The 23,675-nt window shown below is 42.8% G+C and overlaps 1 protein-coding gene across 1 annotated transcript; it reads right to left on the bottom strand.

The window, feature by feature from the left end:
• Positions 1-2,650: 2,650 nt before the first annotated feature.
• On the bottom strand, positions 2,651-23,636 carry SPPL2B (signal peptide peptidase like 2B; the record flags this gene model as incomplete). The annotated part of the gene is made up of 15 exons (XM_084276135.1): positions 2,651-3,661; positions 4,613-4,773; positions 6,320-6,397; positions 7,294-7,393; positions 8,491-8,553; positions 8,692-8,766; positions 9,389-9,470; positions 11,004-11,120; positions 11,282-11,378; positions 12,191-12,333; positions 13,149-13,288; positions 13,605-13,694; positions 14,272-14,454; positions 16,805-16,924; positions 23,580-23,636. 15 exons carry the CDS (start codon positions 23,634-23,636, stop codon positions 3,377-3,379), a joined length of 1,791 nt encoding a protein of 596 aa, XP_084132261.1. The 3' UTR covers positions 2,651-3,376.
• Positions 23,637-23,675: the final 39 nt, after the last annotated feature.

Below are 23,675 nucleotides of genomic sequence, written 5' to 3'. Positions count from 1 at the left end.
TAAAAAAGGAAAAGCTTGATGTCTTGATCTCAGATAATCAGTCATGTAAGAAGTTCAAGAAATGTGGTGTGACTGATACAAGAGAGGGAGGAAATGACGAATACAAGAGTTTTCTAAATGCAGCTGTCAGATTCATTGATAAGCTGACTGGAAAACACACTGTGCTGCAGATTTTCTGCCTTCAGGCACTTGTCCAAGTTTAGAGAAAACAAATATTTTCACAAGTTTAATTCTTACAAACGTGGATGTGCTCATTTTCACTGGCCCTGGTAAAGCCAGGATATATTTTTCTCTATACATTTTGGTGGGGTTTTTATATATTTTGTTTAACTTGCTTTTCATTTGTGGGGAAAACAAAACAATCCTCCAAGTTAGAAGAGGGTTTGGGATACTTCTCCCTTCCTTGCCATCCCTTGTAAAGTCTTTCAAGCTGCACTCTCAGCGGCATTTGTGCAACCCTTTAGGAAGACAGAGTCAAAGAGAAGCACTTGGTCCAACCCCCTGATGCTCTGTAAAGCCAGGAAAGAATGCAGGACTCACTACTGAGATACAAAGGGGGGTTTTGGTGTTTGGTTAGGGTTTTTTTTAAAGTGGGGTTGTTTATTTTGGTGGTTTGGATTTTCTTTAGTAACTAAACAAGAGCTTCCCCTAAACACAGACAAGTTTTCAGAAACAAACCAGAAACACATCAACTTTACTTGCAACTTTCATTACTTTGAACAGTTCAGCTCAAGTTTGGTGTGGGATGTATTATCTGCAATCAAATAGAATCAGACAGCTACATTAACACACCTTCACATCTTCCTATACAAGGTCAGGTTTTACATTAAGCTGGTCAGGGAAGGGCTTGAAAGACAAAAACCCCACAGCCTTGATTTTTGCTGGTTGAACTGTGCAGGATTGGGGTCTGAACAGTCGCAGCCAAACCCAGGGTCACCCAATCTGTACAGTACTGGAACAGTCAAAGTATGTAATTCATGGCCAGGTTACACACTTCAACTGGAGATATTGCATTAAGTAGCTATTCCCTACCCCCCACCCCAGCCCATGGTCATTTTAGTTTAAAAAAACCCCAAATCCCACAGAAGGTGAAGTGTGTGCTCCACCCAGCCTTAGCTAGAATGTGATGTGAGCAAAACAACTGTCACAAACCTACAAATTAAGTGAATTCTGCCCTTTGGAGTTACAAACACAAATGGTTTCCTAACCCACGACACATGAGAACCAATTAATAGGCTTCCAAAGGAGATGATAAAACTTCATGCTTCATCATCAGAAAGCTACTGGCTTTGGAGTGTAGAAAAAGCTTTTCCAAGTAACGTTAGGACATGGAGACAATCGAGGCAAAACCCAAGCAGAACTGAGAGTCAGGCTCCAGACTCATTTTCTTGCTATTTGTCAAGTTCCTTATTCAAACACTAGATTGGTTTCTTAATTTAATATACATACTGAAGCCACTGTATAAATTAAGGCATAATCCAGCTGGCTGAAGTTTTCTGTAAAATGTCTCTGTTGGTTTTTATTAGTAATAGTTGGTTGGGATTACTGCTGGCAAAGTAGCATAGTCCATAAAGAGGAAATTGAAAAACAGATCTCTCTAGTAGCACTCTCTTCCATTAAGGTGATTTGTAAATTAAATGCAGTGCAGGCCTTTGGACTCAGGAAACCTCTCAAGAAACTTACCATTCAATCAATTTAACAGTCAGGGCTTGAGGCTTTAAGCAGGAGCTGGTAAAATGCTGAAGCCAGAGTGGTTTTACAGAAAGCCTTTTAAATTCCAGCATGAGACTGATATCAAGCAAATGTGAAACAGGAGAAAAACCAGAAGTTATCATGCAAAAAAGCAGAGGAGGAACTTTTAAAAAGACTTGGCCAAAAAGACAATGGCTGAAATTTAATAGGCAATACATGAAAAGAGAGCCCTCTTCATTTTTGAAAGAGAATTTAAAAAAAAAAAATCTAAATTTAAATCTTGAAATTTAACTTTTTCACAGAAAGAGTCATCAGAAAGACTCAATCTTACAGCATTTGAGGCTTTCTGGGATTGTAATTGAAGCACAGAACAGACACCTTTGATAAAGCCAAATATTCTTAGATGGAATAATATGCAAATTAAACTACCCCTCTACATGTTGATGCATAAAACACTCAAATCACGTTATACAGGGAAAACTCGATTTCAGGAATATGAAGATCAGCTGCACCCTGGAAAGTTTTCAATTATCAAATTCATAACCCTTCCCAATGTCATGTAGCAAGAGGTACAAACTACTAGGCTGGATCTCAGCCCTGTGTTACAGCCCAACAGACCACGGTTTGGCTCTTGGGACCAAGATAAACCATGACTGAGGCAGCTGATTAGTTTCCAAGCAGATGCAGCTTTATGTCACAACTGACTGTAGCACCGCACGTGCTCCCTTGGGGATGAAAACACCACATCATCTTCTTCAGAATTAGAAATCACAGTTACATTCCTTAAATGAGTAACAAGCAGCAAAACTCCAAACATATGAACTTCTACTGCTTTAACGTTTTCCCAATTAAAATATTGCCTATTAAGCTGAGAATAGTGCTACTACCTATTTTCTTACTTATTTGGCTTGCTTTTTATGTCTAAAACATTAAACATTCTTACTATGCTTTTGCTTCCAGTGTTCTGTAGCAAACACTGTTTATTTTCAGAGATGTACAAGTGCTTAGAAAGCTTCCTGTATCTCTTTTCATCCTGCCTTTGAAACTAGACTAGTAGCCAAGCCAGGTACCTGGAAGTAAAAACAAAAGACAGAAAAGTTAAGAGATGCATTTAATGCACCATGGTAGTACAAATCCTTTCAGAGGCTGGCAATTTAACCACTCTCTGTTTCCTGAATATCAGTTTATACTAAAGCATTCCCTTGTATCAATGGCTTTGACAAGTAGGGAAAAGTAAAATAAAAGGTGACAACAGGGGAAGTGCTAAAAAGCCTACTGTGTTTCTCTCAACTAAGCATTGTAGCAGACTTGTTCAATGCTTTTCCTCCACGTTGATCTACACTATGCTAAAGCAGCAAAATAGCCACACAAGCACAGAGTACTGTGTAAATAAAGACTCTTAATACTACCCTGGTATAATGAAAACGGTCAAAGGCATTCACTAATAAAATAATAACTGAAATCCATCTCTCAGAACCCTTGTAGAGCACCATATTTCAGAAGGATGTTTGAAGTGTATAGCTGTGCTGAAGCTGGAGGCAGAACATTCGTTGTTGGATTGGATGATCAGACTCCCAGTGAGGTTCTTCAATGAATGCAAACATTACTAAACCAGTCCTAAATACATACTGGTTTTATATGGATATGTTTGTGAAGGAAGATATAAGAGTTCTTATCACATTGTTTATTCCAGCTGTTTTTGCTCTGCAATTAGGCATTTGCTGTCAAGGTCATCCTTATCCTGCCCAGTTGGTTCCTCGCTCCGGGCAACTGGAATTTCTGGCTGCTCTGTCTGTGTGTTGGGATTAGCCAGGTTCTCAGCTGAGGTGGGGCCATGCAGCTCCTCCACATGGAGGGTAGGATTGGTCATTTGCTCTGTGTCTTGCTGAGAGGCTGGGACCTTGCTATCTTTGAGCAGCTCAGGGCAGTTGACAGGAGCTATCACCAAGGGAGGCTGAGGTAGGTCTTTCTGTAAAAGAGAGATCACAGGTCAGAGTGATGGAAATCAAGAATTACTGTGTCTAGTTATCAGGAATGATGATCATATAAAATGAAGATTAAAGGCTTATCACCCCCATTATCATTCCTCCAATAGAGGACAAAAGCATGCAGTTAACCTGTCTCTGTGTTCTGTAGTACCCATTTCTTCCAGAAACTGATTTAATTGCTTTCTGTCTGACTGTTCCTTGCTGATTTCAGATGTGCTCTGCTTATTACTGAGGAGCAGGCAAACAGCACGTTGCCACTCCCTGTATTTTCTCACTTTTGCTAACAGGGTACAACTGGCAACTTTTTCATTACATTTCAGATAATCTCAAATATTTTTTTTTCCCCCAACAGTTAAATTCAGTTCTCTAGAGGAAAGTTGTTACCATTATCACAAATAGTTTAGTAACAAAATAAAACTCACTGGGGAAACCTTTTACCTTGACAGGTTCCCCCTTCAAGTAATAATTCAAACTCCATAAGCAGGCATAGAAATTATTCCTTTAGGAATCAAAGTACCACAGGGAAACAAGTGATGATTTATGACACTGAACTGGATTTCTACCTTCATAAGCAGTAAGCTATGAAATAAATGAAGATTTTAAGGATATATTTCATATGATGTTATAAAACATATTTAATAAAGATGACAACAGTAAGACTTTCAGAGGTCAAACCAGTAATATTAAGGCAGAATCAAGAAGGATAAACAGATCTAGTTTATTTTTCACTACCCAGTTGAAGTGGCCAGAAACATTAAAAAAAAAACACCTCACTGAGGCAAAAATGTAAAAAAAAACCCCAAATAATCAAGCAAAACAAAAATCTCTGGTTTTGTTTGATAATACCACAATGTTTTACTCAACTTTAATTCTAGTTAGGTTTTTATAATATTAGTATTTCTTGAAGACAGTCATATCAAACTGGTATTCACCGCAAAGCCGCTGCCCGTCCAGAACATTGCCAGCTCCTTTCTCCAAAGAGCCACAACAAAGCTGGTGAGAAGAGTACAGGGCACCAAGTAGAGGAGAGCAGGCTGGCCCATCTGCATCAATGCCAAGGCAACAAAGGTCACAAGAAGGCCTATGCCATATGCTGGAAGGAAACAAACCCAACAAAACCCCAGTTATTTGGATTCTCAGCTGAAGAACAATTACATCATTAGCTAGAGGAGCATTCCTACAGGAACTTTTTCCAAGTCATAAGTAAAAAAACCCCTCTCTCCAGGTTTTTTCAGGCCTCTTGAGAAACAAACATTATACACACAATCCTGAATCTACAGCCTTTCTACTGATAACAACATGTGTGGAAGCAGTGTGGCAGGACTCCTCCACACCATGCAGTGGGAGCACTACCTTATGCAGTCTGAGAAAGGCAAGAGAAACAGGAAATATTGCACCTTGTATTTATTAATTCAACAGACAACACCAAACAAGCTTCCTGTTTGCTTTACCTGTTTCTTGCTATCTTGCAAGACCACTAAAAAAAAAAAGCCAGCTGTATGTGATAATTTATTACATTTCATTTAATTTCTGCCTATGTTCTGTAAAAGTTAAGTAGAACAGGAGCAGCTTGGATCTCCTATTGTAATCATTTTGAATTACATTTGCAAAACAATGAAGCTAACTCCAACTTTTTCATTAGTAATCAGATAACAAAGACATGTAGGTGCTGCAGCATGTCCAAAGAAGAGCTGGTGAAGGGCCTTTTAAAAAAACCCAACTCTTTACCTATTTTAAAAAAAGTAAAGCTAAGATTTGGTCTTAACTGCCTAACTGAGGGGAATAATTACTTGTCTCATGCTGCTGACTCAGTCTTGTTAAGTGAGCCATGTATGGGGTTAGTTTTCATTCACTGCTGACTCCTCAGGGATACAACATTTCCCTTCAATTTCTGTAAGCATGTTTTGAAAGTACCAGGTAAAACAACAATTTTCATTTAAGATATACACAAGGAATTAAGATCTGGTAAATGGAAATACAAGCATCTCTCCAATCCTGACATAAACCTCAAAGAACCTTTTGAAAATTCTTTTTTCAAAAGAATTTCTAAAGCAGTTTTTAATGATTTTTTTCCATTACATGAACTGTAAACATCTTAAATCTTTGCTAGCCTAACAGAGCCAACAGAATTCTGTAAGAGCCTGTTCAGTTGTTTAAGTCCATGGCACTTAATGCTGTGGATTCCACAAACCAAAGAAGAAAGCTAACTGGGAGGTGTTGTAGCCACTGCAATACAATTTGTTGCATTGTAGGTCACAGATTTTTAGAATACACAAAAAGTTAAGAAAAAAGTTAAAGGAGAATATCCCTGAACCCAGATGGATTCTCATAGCAACAAACTCCAAGATGCATGAATCAAGAAACCAGAATGAGTAGCTACACATGTATAAAGACAGTGTAGACTTAAGGGTTATAGGGAGACAAACTATGGTAACAAGAAGCATCCCTTATATCTAGCAGCCTAAACAGCTCAGAAAAATAGTACCAGATAGCTTGGTGATGGAAGGTCTAGCCTCAAGTACTCCACTAAAAGATCTGTTTAATAAAAACAACGCTCCCCCAAACCTGAGCTTGGTGGCATGCTTTTAAAGGCAGGAACTTTAAAAGGTATTGTGCACAGGCATCCCTGTCATACGTACCTATTGTGCAGGCTACAAAATAGACTCTGGATGACTGCACCTGGATATCAAACCTATGGCAATAGGCTACCAGTAAGCCTAGGAAAGGAAAGAACAATTACAACATGCTTTCAACCCAGTCACATGTTAAGATATACAAACCCATCAAGGTTTTTAAGGTGGTGAGCTGTTTTAGTCCCCCCTCCACCCCCCCAACACTTACTGGGGCACCTGGTGTTCAGGTACTATGCCAGCATCATTCCAGAGGCTGCACAGCTTGCACAGGAGTTACATGATAACACAAGCTCTCCAGTAATAACATATACAAATACCCAGATCCTAGATACAAAACATCATCCCATCCCTAACAAAAAGTTGTCAAAATAGTGTTCATGACAAGATAAAGTAGAAATTTACAGGTAGTAACTATGCCTCTAACAGCTTGGGGGGAGGAGGGGACCCTGACAGGGGTGACAGTTCATTATTTCCCTAAATAGAAGAAAATAATAAATGATTTTTCAGGTGATTTCTGAAAGCCAGAAGATGCATGCTTGTTTTCACCTGCAGTGGTGCCAGGCATACTTCTACATACTATCCAAAGTGAAATTTGAGAGGAGGTCTGATGGAAACACTGATTGTTGTGCAACTAATAAAATCATCAAGAGAGTGGTCACTGATGCATGGACTCAAATCATGTGCAAATGGACAACCCATTTCCTTTCTTCCCACTCTATTCAAGATGTGAATTGGCTGTGAAATCAGGTCTTTGAGATTTCTCTACATTCCTTGACATCACTGCAAGTGAAACTGAGATGTAAGATGAATGTGGAAAAGAAAGTGACTAGTGCAGAAACCCCCCTACAAAGGTGTACTTACAAAGCTGTCAGGTTTAGAGAGGCCAAATCAAACTTCTCACTTGAGGTGCAAGTACAAGAGGAATAAACTCATATGACAGTGCAACAAGTAGATTTTATAACAAACTAAACAAGAAATACCTGGAACTAAAATGTCTCCAAATCCTAGGAGAGAGAAAGGCCTGTCACACAGAGCCAACGGTGAGGAATTCAGTCGTGGAACCTTCAGGACCATTGGGAGCTTGGAACAAGAGAGACAAATGCCATATGAAAAAAGCTGTTTTCTCTACATGCTGACACTACCATCTACCAGAACTTGTTCCTGTTGTACTGAAACAGCAGGCTTCAATTACAGCAAATGCATTTTTAATGTCTTTGTTTTTACACTACAGAGCCTTAAGGTTTAAATTTTTTACTAATATTACTGACAACTAACAAAATATATTTAGCATAGCAAATATTTCATTACTCATAAGTACACCTCAAGTACTGTGTCCAGTTTTGGGCCCCTTACTACAGGAAGGACAATGAGGTGCTGGAGTGCATCCAGAGGAGGGTGATAAAGCTGGTGAAGGGCCTGGAGCACAAGTTCGATGAAGACCTGCTGAGGGAGCTGGAGCTTTTTAGTCTTGAGAAAAAGGAGGCTGAGGGGAGACCTTATCCTCTCTACAACTACCTGCAAGGGGGTTGCAGAGATGTCAGGGTTGGTCTCTTCTCTCAGGTGACAAGTGACAGGACAAGAGGAAATGGTTTAAAATTGTACCAGGGGAGATTTAGGTTGGATGTCAGGAAGAATTTCTTTACTGAAAGGCTTGTCAGGTGTTGGAACAGGCTGCCCAGGGAGGTGGTGGAGTCACCAGCCCTGGAGGGATGTAAAAGGCGTGTGGATGAAGTGCTTAAGGACATGGTCTAGAGGTGGGCTAGGCAGGGTTGGGCTGTGGTTGGACTTGATGATCTAAAGGGTCTCTTCCAACCCAGGTGATTCTGTAAGGTGTGGAGGGGACGCAGCCAGTTCAGCTGACCCCAGCTGCCAAAGGGATATTCCATAGCATGTGAGGTCATGCTCTGCATGCAGCTGGGGGCTGGCCAGGAGGCAGGGCAGCTTGGAAACTAGCTCAGCACCAGCTCTGAGGAGTGAGAAATTGTGCTGTTCATAATTTCTTTGGTATATTCTATTAATCTTCCTTTTCTGTGCTATTCAACTGTCTTTATCTCAACTCACAGGTCTGGCATTTTCCTTTTCAATTCGCTCCCCCACACCACTGCAGGCAGGGGATGGAGCAAGCAAACAGCTGAGCAGTGAAACTACAACACACAGGTTCAGACTACACACAGTACCTTTTCATGAGTAATAGAATGAGATGGTCCTGCAGCCACCTCCACCATTATACTCTCACCAGTCTAAAGAAAGGAAAGGGAAGACTGTAAATCAGCACTTCACTCAATGGGTCTGGGATCATTTAGGAACACATGGAGAAATGGGTCATTACACCCTGCTCCATGAGCAGCAGGTACTACTAGAGAAGGACTGTTACTTACCTTTGTTAGAAAAGGTGTGATAAATACAAAGAATACATCATACACAAAAAGAACCAGGAGGAGCAAAGTACAACCCTGAAGGAAGAGACAAGATACCTGGTGTTTACATACAGTGCATTAAACTGTAAAGAAATAATAATTAGCAATCTAAGACTATTTGAGTCAAAAGCTACCAAGGACTAAAACAAGCCACCCACATGTTTTTCTTAATTCCCAAGTATTTTAGATTGAGGAACTGGGTACTGCATGTGCCATAGAAAAGAAAGCAACTCTTAGACAGGAAAATTACATGTTAGCCCCTAAAAATCTTCATAATGTAAAATCTCCAATAGTGCCACTTCAGTTTGTTAGGAAATCATTTTCTGTGGAGGATGCTAGACATCCCTTGGGACAGTATCCACATTACTTTGGCCAATCAGTACAGGAAAACAAGTTTACAGGTGAAGATAACTTGAAGTAAGAGTTAGAAGAGCTGCTTAGATTTAAAAAATACCACAATGATGCATCAATTCTGCATCAAAGTTACCAAACACCATACCCAACAGTCACAGGTGACTTACTACTCTATGTGGTACTCAGTACACCACTCCTTTCCAAGCTACATATGAATGGCATTGCATTTCCAAGTCAGTGTACTCCATTCTGTTCAACTATATACAGGCAAACATCTTCTTTTTATGTGTTTAAACTTTCATACCTTAAATGTAGGAAGACGAATTGTTTTCAACATGTAAAGACAAAAAGCAATTCCCAAAGCATCTTGTAGAACCCAGGCCCATCTAAAGAAAGAGAAGAGTAACATTTTGTTTTGTAGGAAACAGTAGGAAAGCCAGATCAAGCCTTGTCCTCACTAAGGACCTGCCTGGGACAAAAAAACCAAACCCCTGTGTTAAAAGTACTTGCTTGAAATCAGCATTATTGGCAGCACAGATTTGCAAATGTGAAGCTGTGCTTGATGAACCTGATTACATTATACAAGGAAATGACTGGTTTGCTGGATGAGGAAAGAGAAGTGGGGATGTGATCTACCTAGACTTCAGTAGGGCTTTCCACTGAGAATCTCTTATAAGCTCCTCAAAGAAACTGATGAAGCACAGGCTGGATGGGCAGACAGGTGGATTGAAAACTGGCTGAACTGAAAGAGGAAGTGCTGGGGTGCTTTGGGCTGTGTACATGTGTGCACCCCTTGCAGCTGAGGGAGGTCTACAGCTGGGGCTGCTTCTTCATTGTGTTTGCAAGTCAGGTATAGAAGTACCAAAGCTCTCTGCTTTACTAGGAAACTTTAGCTAGAATCAGAGAGAAGTAGGATTTGAGATATAAAACACTAAGGTTTCCCTAGAACTGCTAAGGTCTGGATGGAAATGAGAGATTATGCTGTGGGGGATCAGTAACTGAGCTCTTGCTGATGGAGCCTGTGCAGGAAACACTCAGGTCTGCTCCAGTTTTGGCAGAGAAAATGTATTTCCTTGTGCTAGATATTACAGGCTGTAACAGCTCTACATCACTTCTGTACTCCTCAGTCTGACACTTAATTCCCTAAAAGGTGCTGCAGAGCTAATGCTTTGTAAATTTATGAGTTCTGTCAGCGAATGACCCACAGCCTTACACAGAAAACAGACCCCACAAAGGCAATAGTAGGCATTCAAGGCACAAGCAAGACAGCTTTGGTACCGTCAGCAGAAGCACCAACCACCCTTTCAGTTCCAACACAGAATCCCTGATAGCAGGGCCAAGAAGATGAACACATCATGTATATATGGGGAAATTTGAGTGTCTGGGACTAAGGTAAGGGGTAAAACCAAGCCAGCCAAACAAAACCAACCAACCCAAAACCAGAAATAACCCCAAAAAAACCCCCCAACCCAAAAACTCTAACAGAAGTGGTAAGAACAATAACTGAACACAGAGAATTATTTACTCATACCAGACACTTGAGAGAAACTAAAGATCTGACAATCTTCACAGCTCTCTCTGAGCAAATGCTCATGCAGAGCATCACCTGAAGAAATAAGTTAGACAACTTCTGTCCAACTTTCCATACCACTTCTGAAAAGCTTTCTTAAGCCAGAGAGACTGGAATATGGACTGGGACTTGGAGTAACTAAAGCTTAACAAGAGACTCTTTTCTGTAACTTAAGCCAAGAAGACAAAGATGAAATGCATAAGGAACAATTAAAAATTTCTGTCCAAGTCTCTAGTTTCTTTCCTGTCACTCCTAAATTCCAAGGAAGTTTAGGCTTCTACAGATGTCAGTGACTTGTACTATAAAGCACATTACAATCTCTAGGGTGGAAACAAAAATATACACTTACTGATCCTCGTTTCTGAAGATTCCCCAAACGATGCTGACAGAGATACAGAACACTGCCAACAGCAACATCCGGACCTGCGGACGCTTGTGGAAATAAGGCAGGTTGTTGTCTGGGATTCTGAAAGCAAAACACACCAAAGCTCCAGTTGTTTATGTAGTTACCTTCCTCCTTTATAAATATTTTGAAGTATGAAACCACTGTGTAAATCCCACACCTACCCAACAACACAGGAAAATTAAATTTTGCCTTTTAAAAGAAGTTTAGAAGTTGCCACATACCTACACTTTCCCAAGGGGAATCTTCTTACAAAGGGAGACAGACAGCTATAAAGACCAATTGATGCAGCCAGGCAGAATATTCCTATGATAACATAGACTGAGAAAGAAAAAGCACTAAGTTCAAGTAGGATAAGGTAAGAGATGTGCTTGGTTTTTTTACATCCTGGCTGAATAAAGAACCATCAAAGCATGTGAGTAAGAAATAAGGCTTAAATTTATCTGGTAAAATGTAAATTCAGAGGCTTTCAATGACTGTTGATTAGTTTTGTGTTCTTTAAGCATCTAATTTTAGCTCATTTTACTCAGGTATACTTTATGCAACAGCTTCTTCAACAAATTAAATCCCCTGTGCTAATATTCTTAGTCAGCCATAAATTATAAGCCCAACAGGTAATTTATGGTGAAGTGTTTATCCTCTTGTTATGAGTATACATGAGAATTTTAAGGGAACTCAAACTCACTCAGTAGCAAAAGGAATTAATAAAGATAGGATGCATCTTTCATAACTTCCTCAGAAGTATGAGGATAGAAATTCCAGTGCATTAGGCTCTCACAGCAAATTGATTTGTGAAAGACTAAGTGATCAGTAGCAACTTATCATAACTTCAAAAAAAATAACAACAGAAAAGCTGCAGGTTTAGGAATACCTTTGACAGAAATAATAGGTGGAAGACATTAAGTCTGTATCCACTTAATAGGCTTTAGTGTTTGAAAGAAGCTCTAATCCAGCCTTGCTAAAGAAGGTACAGAAATCTACTCAGTGGGTTTTCTTACAGGGTTTTAAATAATATTGGGATGAAGAAACATGGCAGAAGACAGCTGTTTCATGATTGTTTTCATCGGAAAACTTTAGATGGTGGCAGCCTTGTGATACTAAATGTATCAATACAAATGCAACTTTAAGAGTACCTAAGTGGTCATAGAAGAAATAAAGGAGGACCAGCATTGAGCAGCACATCACTACAAATATACAGATCATTATTGGAGTCACATCAACTGTTTCATCATCATGTTTCTCTGCCCCATCATCACGTTTGTGCTTCATGTACCGCCTGAAAGAGTAACATAGCTACAATCAACACAATATACAAGGGCACTGAATCTTCAGCAAGAACTACAAGGGGTTGGAAAACATGACACAACACCAATGCCTGCGCTGGTATCCACTCAAGTCAGTGGAACTTCACATTTTACAAGCATGTATGGACTTCAGATATAGCACAGCACATAAACCAGTCATCGCTGCATTAGTTTATGAAGAGCATGACTTTTCACTCACAATGAACTCAACAGAATCCTGAAAATTACTGGAGAATAATTTGCTGACTTCAGAAGAAATCCTGAAGTCTGGGTGTGTAAATAAAGCAAATGTCAGAGGTAAGTCTGACACAGGCAACCTTCAACCCCTCAATACCACTTAGGGGCAAAAAGTGACCATAAAATTGCAATAAAAGATTTGTAATAAACGTGGTGTGTGCTAGCTATTTAATGAGATTGTTTTGCACTGTATTAGTAAAAACAATGGGTTTGGGTTTGGTTTTTTTAAATGGAAGATTTTTATGGTGAATTTTTGCAAAAGGCCAAATAGGAAGCCTATTATTATCCAATTTTCCTTCTGAGCTTTTCAAGTGTTTGGCTTTTTGACAAGGCAAAAATACTGAAACACTCTACAGGCAAATTGTAGACCAAACTCTAAATCATTTCATACAGTGACAATGTCATTTCAGTGTCTTCTCATTCTGGTTGTACAGACAGTGTCCCAAACCTCATTAGCGGAGCTACCAGGTGATCTTTAGATAAATACCATTTATCTTTTTTTTCTGTGAAAAATACAAGAAAACAGACATACTACTTTGCAGTTACTCACTTTTTCACATCTCTGCTTCCTGCCCAGTAACCTCCAATTGCAACAGTCCCCACAGCCATGACAAATATAATCACCATGTTATAATCCAGCACAGGCTCATTCGGCGCGTACATCGCCCCTTTCACTGAGCTGCCAAAACTCTGTGGAGGGAAGTAGAAGTTATGAAGAACTTCCAAAACACCATCTTAGCAAAGCTTCAGTTATGGAGCTGTCACTAAACAACCTCAGAAACAAGTTTTATTGTAAATACTTGAGAGTAAGGTATTGGCACTACTATCAGTGATACTTCCAGCATCAGGCTCCAGTTTGGTTTTACTCTGCAGATGAGAACTAACTTCCCAAGAGATGGGTATTTTTTAAAGAACATAATGCAACTCTCTAGAGGTTCAAAGCTCTTAAGATGCACTTCAAACACTGTTGAGCAGCAGCTCATTTAAATGAGACAACAGAAGTTACCTTGCCGATATCTAACAGATCAGTATAGCTGATCAGAGCCACGGGAATATCAATCTCTTCATACTGACTCCTGTTACCCCCAGGAGGAACCTGAAAGACAGTTCAGAGCAGGCAAGAAAATATAAAATATTATCTTCTGAAAATGCTTCTACTGCTTCAAAAGGGTTAAAGGTGCAAGTTTTGTTTCTGTTAATTTTGAAATTTTCTAGAAAGGAACATAGTGAGAGCTAAAACTCAGTCACAACATATGCCTGTTTCCAGTAAACTGTATGTCAATTAAAGTCTACAGCAGCAAAACACAGCAACTAAAAGGGTCATTGTTTTACAGCTGATGTGATCTACGGATTCACCGAGCTATAAATCTCATTGAAGGTAGTAGTAGGAGTCAAGAAATCAACCTCCTTCTCTGATTTCAGTATTTCATATGACCTAAGGATAATTCTGAGCTCTTGACTTGAATGTTATAGTGGGTCTATACACACTCTTCCTACTTAAATGAGGATCCCCCTCATTTCATTAATCCTTCCTTCAGCTATGCATGGGAATAATACATCTATGCAACATACATACATAATTTATTTTTAAAAGGAGTATCAAATACTATCAATGAGTACAGAAGGCTATACCTAACACCAGACAATTACCAGCAAAGACAAAAGGGACTTACCAGTCTCTCCCTACTAACAATCAGCAGCCCACGAGCACCATTTATCTGAGCAAGCCTCACTTTCTCATAGAAGGTGCAATTCCCTCGCATCACCATGGGGATCTGATTGTTAAATCCCCCATCAGGTACATCAGTTGGAGAACACAAAACAGATGCTGTCTGATCCTGAAGTTGCAGGAGTGACTGAAAAGAAAGAAATTAGTTAAATACATATATAAAATAAAAACATAAGAGAGGTCAAGAGCAGAAACCACAGAGTTTCTAAAGTGCAATTTAGAATTTTCAAGTAATGGAGCACTAAGAGTACTCTCAGAGAAACCTGAAAGCTGGAACAGTGCTGCCTCCTCTATTACGTAGCACTCTGCCTTGATTCACCTTGTTGTACAGAATTCTGCTGTCTCCCATGGCAGACAGTCCTCCAGGAATTTCTCCAACCTGAGTCCTTTCCCATGGGGCTTCAGCTCTTCCCCAGCTGCCCCACTGTGGGTCCCTGCTATGGGTGCAGTCATCAATTACAACGTCTCTGGTCCCCAGGGGGTCACCAGCCTCCTCCCAGCAAACCTGCTCCAGTGCAAATCTCTCCCTTGCTCATCTCTGTGTCCCTGTCTCTCTCCACAGGCTGCAAGTGCTGGCAGGGGCTTGTTCCAACCCAGGTCACAGCATCTCCTGTCTGTCTGCCCCTGCTCCAGCGTGGGGCCTCTCCACAGGCTGCAAGGGGGGTCTGGGCCTTGTCCATGGGCTGTGGGGGGGCACCCGCTCCACCATGGGTTTCTGCAGGGGCACTTGGGGCACCTCCTCCCCCCATCCCCATCCCCATCCTTGGTGCCTGCACAGCTTCTCACATCTTCTCACTGTCTTCTCTGGGGGCAAAATGCCGCTGCTTGTGGGTTTTTTCTCCTCCCTGTGATTCCCAGAGGCACTGTGACCATGGCTGATGTGCTGGGCCTTGGTCAGCAGTGACTCTGGCCTTGAATCGGCCCATGTTTACAGTCTGGGGCCAGCAGAGAGCTTCTGACTGCTTCTTGCAGGAGCCACCCCTGCAGCCCCCCCCCCTTCTCTACCAGAACCCAGCTACACCAAACTGTGAAACTGATGCAATATCAAACACTTGCATTTACTGTTTTAAGATGAAACATAAGGGTCAAGCTGTCAGCAGCCCCAGGCCTTATTCAGAAACTGCTGTCTCCAACCTGGCTCCTACTTTAGGGGCAGTAAAATAGCAAAACACACAGTTCCTGGTTGTTCAGGTTTCAGGAAAGCTTATCAGCTCTATGATAAAACAACAACTTCAGGGTGAGCTCAGGGTGGTGCAATTTATATTGTACAATTTATATTGTACTGCTGGAGTACTGGAGGGAAGGAGAAAGAGGGAGACTATCAAAGACTGCAAAGGCAGAGGAAAAGCTGAGGGAGGAGACAGGTATAGGCAAGGGATACAGCACAGGCCAACCCAAGTGCTCTGTGGAAGGCAGATCAGAACCTGTTTGGCGTTGGACTTGATGATCTTGAGGTCCCTTCCAACCCCTATGATTCTGTGATACTGAACATTTGCACTGAACTGAAATTGCAGCTATTCTGGACAGCATCAGCTCCTGCAGAGCTGCTGAAATATGCCTCCAGTGAATTGTTATGAGTGGTTGAAACAAGATGCTTACAGTACAGTCCCTGGGTCTCACCAATTCTAGAGTCTGGAATGATAGAAACTCCTTGGTAAGTCTACCCAGTCCAGCTGAAGGAGACTCCTAAGCCTCTCAAACCAGCTTCATGCATTTCTGTGTTCCCACTTCTACCACTGAAGCAAAAGGATACTGTGCTGACTTCACCTCACACAGATTCAGGTCAAGTGCAAGAGTTTTAGCTGAGTCTACACAAGGCAAAGGCAGCTGCAGCATCTGAACTATGTATCCAGGGCATAATTAAGACGTGATTATGCATTGAGAAGGAACACCAGCACTCAACCAGTAGATTAAGGAATACACATATTCCCCAATTAGTACCTCATTCAAAGTGGATTTGCTGATTTCATCATTCAGTGACAATGACTTTTCCTCACAGAACAGAGCAAAGAATCATTTCAATTGTCAGCTCACAGGGCTTTAGATAATGCAGCAAGAGCCTGACAGAGCTTGTGACTATTTATTCTTACACCTGACAGACCTATGAACCACTAAGAAAGCACTAAAGGTCACAGTTCAACAGATTAGCAAGGCTACATGGTATTTTTTGTATCACACTGACAGACAAAAGAACTCCTTTCCAGCCACAGGTAAGTGCCACTTTCATTTAACCCATCATGTTGTGCAAAGGGAAGATTTTTGGTTTGAACCAGAAATAGTCATTACCTCTGTGTGCTGCTTGGAAAAGCACACTGCCATCACAGCACTTCCTAGGGTGATCTTAGATTAAAATATTTTCAAAGTAGAACAAATAGCTGCTTCAAATTCTGCTATTCCAAGAGAGGAATTGGAAGTTTCTCTGTAAAAAAAGGTATTTTTACATACATTTTTATGTCATTGCTTGGCTAGGTACTTACAGCTTTACCCAGGTCATGGGGTAAATGGGCCCACTGAGAGTTGAAGAGAATGCAGTAGTCTTTTCCTTTGCTGCTCCCCCTCTCTGAAAGGACATGTACCATCCCATACTCGCAGTACACCTGCAAACATAACAAAAAGTTCACTACAAGAATTTTAGGTCACCTGAAACAGCAGAAATGATGGGTAGAACTTGCTGTTGACTGGTCTCTATTTTAAACAAACCCAAAAGAGTCAACCAAGTATCAGTATTTGTGCAGGGAGCACAGTGGAAGCTGTTTATTATTTCCATTGTATTTCACACAAAGACTTCAGACACCTGAGGCAGATTCCCTCCTACACAACAACTGGTCAAAGAGTCAACTGAATGTTTAAAGAAAACCCCACAACGATCACCAAACCAACAAAAGCACCACAAACACTACAGCTGGACTGGTGCAGAGGTGTACAGAACCAAAGCAACAGAGACAAGCTGACTACTGCAGAACAGCTAAGAGCTGGAACAGGAGGCCAGGCCCCTGTCAACACCAGGAAGTACAGTCTGACTAAACAACTCATTCCAGATTGGCACTGATCAGAACCTCAGCCTTTGACACCTTTTCTGTAGGTCTGGAAAGACCCCACAGCATCACTGGCTCAATTTTTACATCCTAGGTAGTACACCCAACTTCTCAGAGGGGAAAGTAAAAGGGAGGTCTCTCCATTTTACTGGCATTTCACTTGAGAACTCCCAGTAATCCATGCCAGCAGGTGTCACTTTGAACATATTTCAGATGTTTTTTAAAAACAGATTTCAGTGATTGCTATGGCTTTCCCCTTAAATGGCCACACATTTTGCTTCTGATGGACTGCTGCCTGTTCATTAATGACTCCAGGAGACAGAAGAAGCAGAGAGCATCAGTTCACCACCACCAGGTTCAGCAAAAACCACACTAAAACCCCAAACCAAACAGAACCTACTCTAACTAACTACTTTATCTTTCTGCCATACCCTTTCATGTCCTGCTGGCCTCCACCCACACACCCAACTTCTGTCCCATTCTTCCCTGTCTTTCTCCTGACCAGCACTACCAAACAGAACTGGAGCCATCAACTGAAGACACATTTAATTGCTCTAATACTCAGATATAGTTTTCCCCAAGCAAATCACCTGGTTCCTCCTAGACCTGATGAAACCTTGTTCTGCAGAGAAACAGAACCCCTAGCCATTGCTGCTCCTAAATTAGGCAGGAAGTTATGACAGACTGATCTGTCAACATCTAGTTTAACATTCATCAGCAAAATGACTAATGATTTAATAATTATATGGTTAAACAAATGCACCTTTCACATTGGTTTCTCTAGGCAGCTGTTCCTCAAGGTAGTTGAGAAACAACGATGAACAGAGGCAGCAGCAAAGTTGTGCCTTAACATGTTTGTTGAAAACAAACCAAAAGAATCCATCATTCTATTTCAAACCCCATTACACAGACCTTACCCTTCACTCCTAGGAGCCACTCAGGGTAAAAAGATGCTGCTTAGAATTCCTCAAAGAATCCTCTGTCAAACATAAAGGATCTCCACACCTCCTGGAGTGTGCCATTCCACTGCAAGATGTCAGCAAGCAGTAAAGAAACATCATCCTAAATACACAGGAGGGAGCAATTTTCCTATTTAGCTCTTTTGTGTATAATTGGTCTTCAATAACTCATGCAGCAACTTTTTCCTCTTTTGATAATGTTATTGTTAAGTGCTCTAAAATCTATTTGTCCTGAAGTGTGCTGGACAGGGCAGGTCACACTGTTTATTTCAGTATGTATTAAAGGCACTGGAGCAAAAGAGCAAGGTTACAAGACACAGCTCTCTGTGGAGGAAACCAGATGCTGTTGTGCCCATGTGGTGAGGAAAAAACATGTTTAACAAAAAACTCCAACTATTTCACAGAATCACAAGGTTGGGAAAGACCTTTGAAGATCATCAAGTCCAACCAATTCCCATCCTAAGCTAAACCATTTGCCAACAGTGGACTTGAACTCCTACCTCAGCTACCCAGTGACAGCACCCAACCCCCTCTCAACAAAAGGATTTTACTTTCAAGAGTAAAAAGCCACAGAGACCCAAACACAGACACAGACAGGAGAGCAGAGCAAAAGTGCTTCCTTTTTATTGTGATGGGATCTGACTGGGCACAAAAAAGTTTTAGAAAGTATAAAATCAAGTAGCAGTTTCACATATTATGTGTGCAGCTACTTGCAAAGCCCTAGTGTGGTTCTGCAGGAGCTAGCTGACCATAAATTGAATCTGAGAACCAATCAACCTGCACAGTTAAGAGTTTTACATGTGTAAGATGCAAGTGACACATAAACAAGTAAGTACAGAGTGTGCTGCCATTTGACAACGGCAGGACAAGGGGGATGGATTAAAGCTGAAGGAGGGGAGGTTTAAATTAGATGTTAGGGGGAAGTTCTTTCCAGAGAGAGTGGTGAGGGGCTGGAACAGGCTGCCCAGAGAGGGGGTGGGTGCCCCATCCCTGGGGGTGTCCAAGGCCAGGTTGGATGGGGCCCTGGGCAACCTTGTGTAGCTCCAGGCCTGGAGGTTGGTGTCCCTGCCTGTGGCAGGGGGTTGGAGCTCTGTGACCCTTGGGGTCCCTTCCAACCCAGGCCATTCTATGATTTCTGGGGAGATAACCATTACTGGAACTCAGCAATAATCCCCCAGTGCATACTGATGACAGTAATGCACAATTACACTGAGCAACTTGGTGGATGTTCTTTAATGAACTATTAAGGGAAGGGCTCCAAATATCCTGGAAGCTGTGTGTTTGTGTGTGGCAAACACCAAGCAAAAATCAAGGATGAGAGGAATTAAAAGGAACATGGGCAGAGATAACTGCAGGAGAGGGTGTAAGTTTTAGAAAGTTCATGGAGAATGTAGTTTAACAGACATTTTACAAAGCACAGTCCTCAAGCCTGTTAAAAGCCACTGCTAGTTTGCTGTTATCCTCCCACAGGGCCACAGACACCAGTTGTTTGTTTCCCTGCCACAGGGCTGTGATGCTTCCAGTTGTATTTTTATTTTTATCACCAGACAGGAGACAACAGAAGTTCAGAGCAGTGCAGGTGATGCACTGGGATGGTGGCAACATCCCTGAGGTTTCTTAATTCCTGGATATCACTCCTGACAGATGAGAAAATAGCATCTCCTGTGCAGATCCTATAGAACATTCCTACAACTCCCAAGGGTTCTTTTCCAAGTGTTCAGGTACTAAGCCCTACCTTTGTCAAACAGTGACAGAAAAACAACAGATGTTGTGACAATAAGGTGCTTTATGACTCAGAAAGCACTACAAAGCCTTCAGCAGGCACGGGCTTCCTAGCCTCATAAGGAACTTCTCCCCATTAAGTAGGGAATTACCTATTTTCCCTATATAAGCAAGGAGTATTTGTACTTCAACATTGTTACCCACAGGCAGGCATCCCTGTTCATCAACAGGGAATTTTGGACCTCAGGGAAGCAGGAAGTCTGTTAGAATCCTCACTTCATACAGGTTGTTGTACAATTAACACAGAGACAAGTGGCTTATGTAAAGCTGCAAAAGAAAGGAAAGGTTTTCACATGACAGCAGAGGCTGAGGGCACAGCTTAACAGGCAAGTGACCCAATCTGACTGTGGTGTTTGAGGAGCATGCTTGTCTGCTCTGAACCTCTCAGCAGAGCCTCCCATGGTTTGATACATTAGAAGAGCAGAACACAGCTTAGTTTTTTAGTGAGTGGGTTTTTTTTGTCATGTTGGTGAATTAATGTAGATCAGAGACAAGCACTGAGGCTTGCAAGATAAATGATGGAAGAAGGTGGAGAGGAGGAGTTCAGCTCAGTATTTCAAGAAACTGGATGTGAACAACTGAGCCAGCCTAGAGACTCAGTTCTTGTTTGTTCCTCCCTGCTTCTGTCCCCAAAACCATGGATGCCCCCCCCAGTTTCCATTTTCATTAACTCTACCAGCTGGTTTGGCTACCTGAGTCTCAGAGATTTGACACTGGGAGCTGTGTTCCTCAAAGAAGGACCGAGTGAGTTCTGCACCCTCTGACAGCACATATCATGCAAGACACGTCCTGAGTTCCCAAGTGATGAGATGTGTTCTTTCCTCCTTTCAATCACTCTGGAGACCCCTAGCAGCACACAGGGGATTTGCTCACAAGGAAAACACTCCTCCCATGAGCGCTGTATGTACAGTGGAGAGTTTCATATTCACAGTGCAAAAATTCCAGGAGACTAAATTGTCAACCACCACCATAATCCAGCATTCCAGTCTTTTCAACTTTTCAGACTGACACCATAGAGCACTCTGATTTTAAATACAGAAGCACTTCAAGTTGATGTCCTGGTGAAAGCTATTGTAGTGAAAACCAGCTAAGTCCAACATGCTGACTGCAGATCATGTTTCTATACTCTTTCTTAGTCAAAGGCTCATGTATACCTCTACTGTTACAGGATAACTGAGACATAAGCAATGCCATGAAGGAATGGTTAGAATGGGAGGGAAGTGAAATGAATAGTTGAGACTTGGATACCAAAGCAAGATCTATGTGCAGGTTGTACCTGACCAAACCCCTCATTAGGTGTTTCCAGGTGAGGACCCAGATTTGCAAGAGCCATGCTTCACTTGCACACTGTTCCTTCTCCCTCTGTAGATCAGAGTTTAGAAGCAAATGTGGACATCACCTTCCCATGCCCCAGGAAAAAAAATAACTCCATTATCCTACTTCATGAAGGGAAAATTCACACATGCCCAACAGCACTAACACAAGGGAGTACAGCTGGTGCACAGCGAATGCACAAACCAGCTCATTGGGAGAGATGTCAGCTTTGTCCCCCAGAATAATCCCATCCATCAGTCACTGGTGTCTCATGGTAGTACAGGTGCATCAGAGCACTCCTCTCTGCATCAAGCTGAGGAGGATGTACTACCCAAAACCAAACCCACATGTGCAGGTACAAGAGATGTGTAAGTATAACAAAATATGAGGGATTCAAACACATTTTAAATAAGCCAGCTTGGCTGACTGAAACATATTAGCAACATCCAGGAAATTGGCTTTTTACTGCTGCAGCAGCACTGTTTCAGCACTCTGGCCAGTCAGTTCAAAGCTTCCCCAAGCATATTAGCACTATTCCATAGCACAAATTAAACGACTTGCTTACAGAAAGGAAGTATATGCTGCAATGCATGGAGCTGAAGCCAAGATCTCCAAGTATCCCCCAGTGGCCCATCTCACCTGCTGTCCTTCAGCACTGTTATGTGCTCACCTCTTCCAAACTGATGGATCAAATTGACTCCATGACAGTCCTTGACCCATTCTTATGTGTGGGGCCTATGTTGGCACTATCGGTCCACTTGAAGCATTAACAGAGATGCCAGAACGTACAGGACATGTGGGGAAATAAGGAAAGGATGACACAGGAAATGATGATGGAGGAAAAAGAAAACAACAACTAAAAAAAAGAGGATGATGCAGAAATAAAAAAGCAGCAGTTAACTGGCACCCAAACCCTTCTGTAACTCAAGATCATCAGCAAGGGATCAGTAAGGGGGAAAAATTAGACAAGACATAACACTCAAGAAGACGTAGTGCCCTCCAAATCATCTAATAAACAGTTAAGAACTTTCACAGAATCACCTGGGTTGGAAGAGACCCTTTAGATCATCAAGTCCAACCCCGGCCTGACCCTGCCTAGCCCACCTCTAGCCCACGTCCTTAAGGAGTTCACCTACACGCCTTTTACATCCCTCCAGGGCTGGTGACCCCAACACCTCCCTGGACAGCCTGTCCCAACACCTGACAAGCCTTTCAGTAAAGAAATTCTTCCCGACATCTAACCTAAAGCTCCCCCGGTGCAATTTTAAGCCATTTAAAGGGATTAAATGACTCTCGGAACACTTTCAGAATACAAAAGTCTGAGCTTAAGATACAAAACACACGTACCAGGCAACAACAAAAAACCCACTCCCTCCTGTGGCCGGATTACACGCCCAGCTCGTCGCACCCTTAAAGCTCTATCCCGAGAAAGTGAGAAGCGAGAACGCGAGGTTACTGCCAGATGAGGGGCCCGGCTCGGCAGAAACCCCGCTCCGTCCCTGCTCAGGGCGAGCCGGTCAGGACCAACCCCCAGCCAAGAGCCAGCAGCGCTGCGAGGATGTGACCCGCAGCGCCCGCCTGGCCTGGCCTGGCCGCCTGCCCACCCCCCGCCGGGCTGCCCAGCCCGGGCTGCCCGCCCGACACACACAGAGCTTTAGGAGCCCTAAGGGCCGCGCCGCCTGACATGGCGGGGAAGGGAAAGGAAGGGAAGGGAAGGGAAGGGAAGGGAAGGGAAGGGAAGGGAAGGGAAGGGAAGGGAAGGGAAGGGAAGGGAAGGGAAGGGAAGGGAAGGGAAGGGAAGGGAAGGGAAGGGAAGGGAAGGGAAGGGAAGGCCCCCTCATGAGCGCGGGGATCGCAGGGGACACAGCGCGGGCCGGGCACAGGCGAGCGCCGCGATCTTCCTCCGGGCCGCAGCTTGGCCGTGGAGCGGCTGCGGGCGGCCCCGCCGCTCCGCCCCGCGCCCGATTCGTGGCTACCAGGCCGAGGAACGCCGCCCAACCGGGCGAGGCCCCAAGCGCCACGGACCCGCCGGGGCCCGGGCCCAGCGCCTGGCTTTGCCCGCCATCGCTCTCCGCCCGGCCGCTGCCCCCGCCCCAGCGGAGCCTCCCTTCGCCACCAACCCCCCCGCCCGCCCCGCCACGGGGATCGCCGCAGCCACTCACCTGCTTCAGGACGTGCAGGAGCAGCCAGGCGCGGAGCCCGACCCCCGCCCCCGCCATGCCGGGCCCCCTGAGCCGACAGCCGCTTTGTTTCCGAGC

The sequence above is a fragment of the Gallinula chloropus genome (genome assembly GCF_964237585.1).
Source record: "Gallinula chloropus genome assembly, chromosome: 28".
NCBI lineage: Eukaryota > Metazoa > Chordata > Aves > Gruiformes > Rallidae > Gallinula > Gallinula chloropus.
Note: the sequence above shows the minus strand (reverse complement) of the source record. Positions and strands in the feature narration are given on the sequence as shown.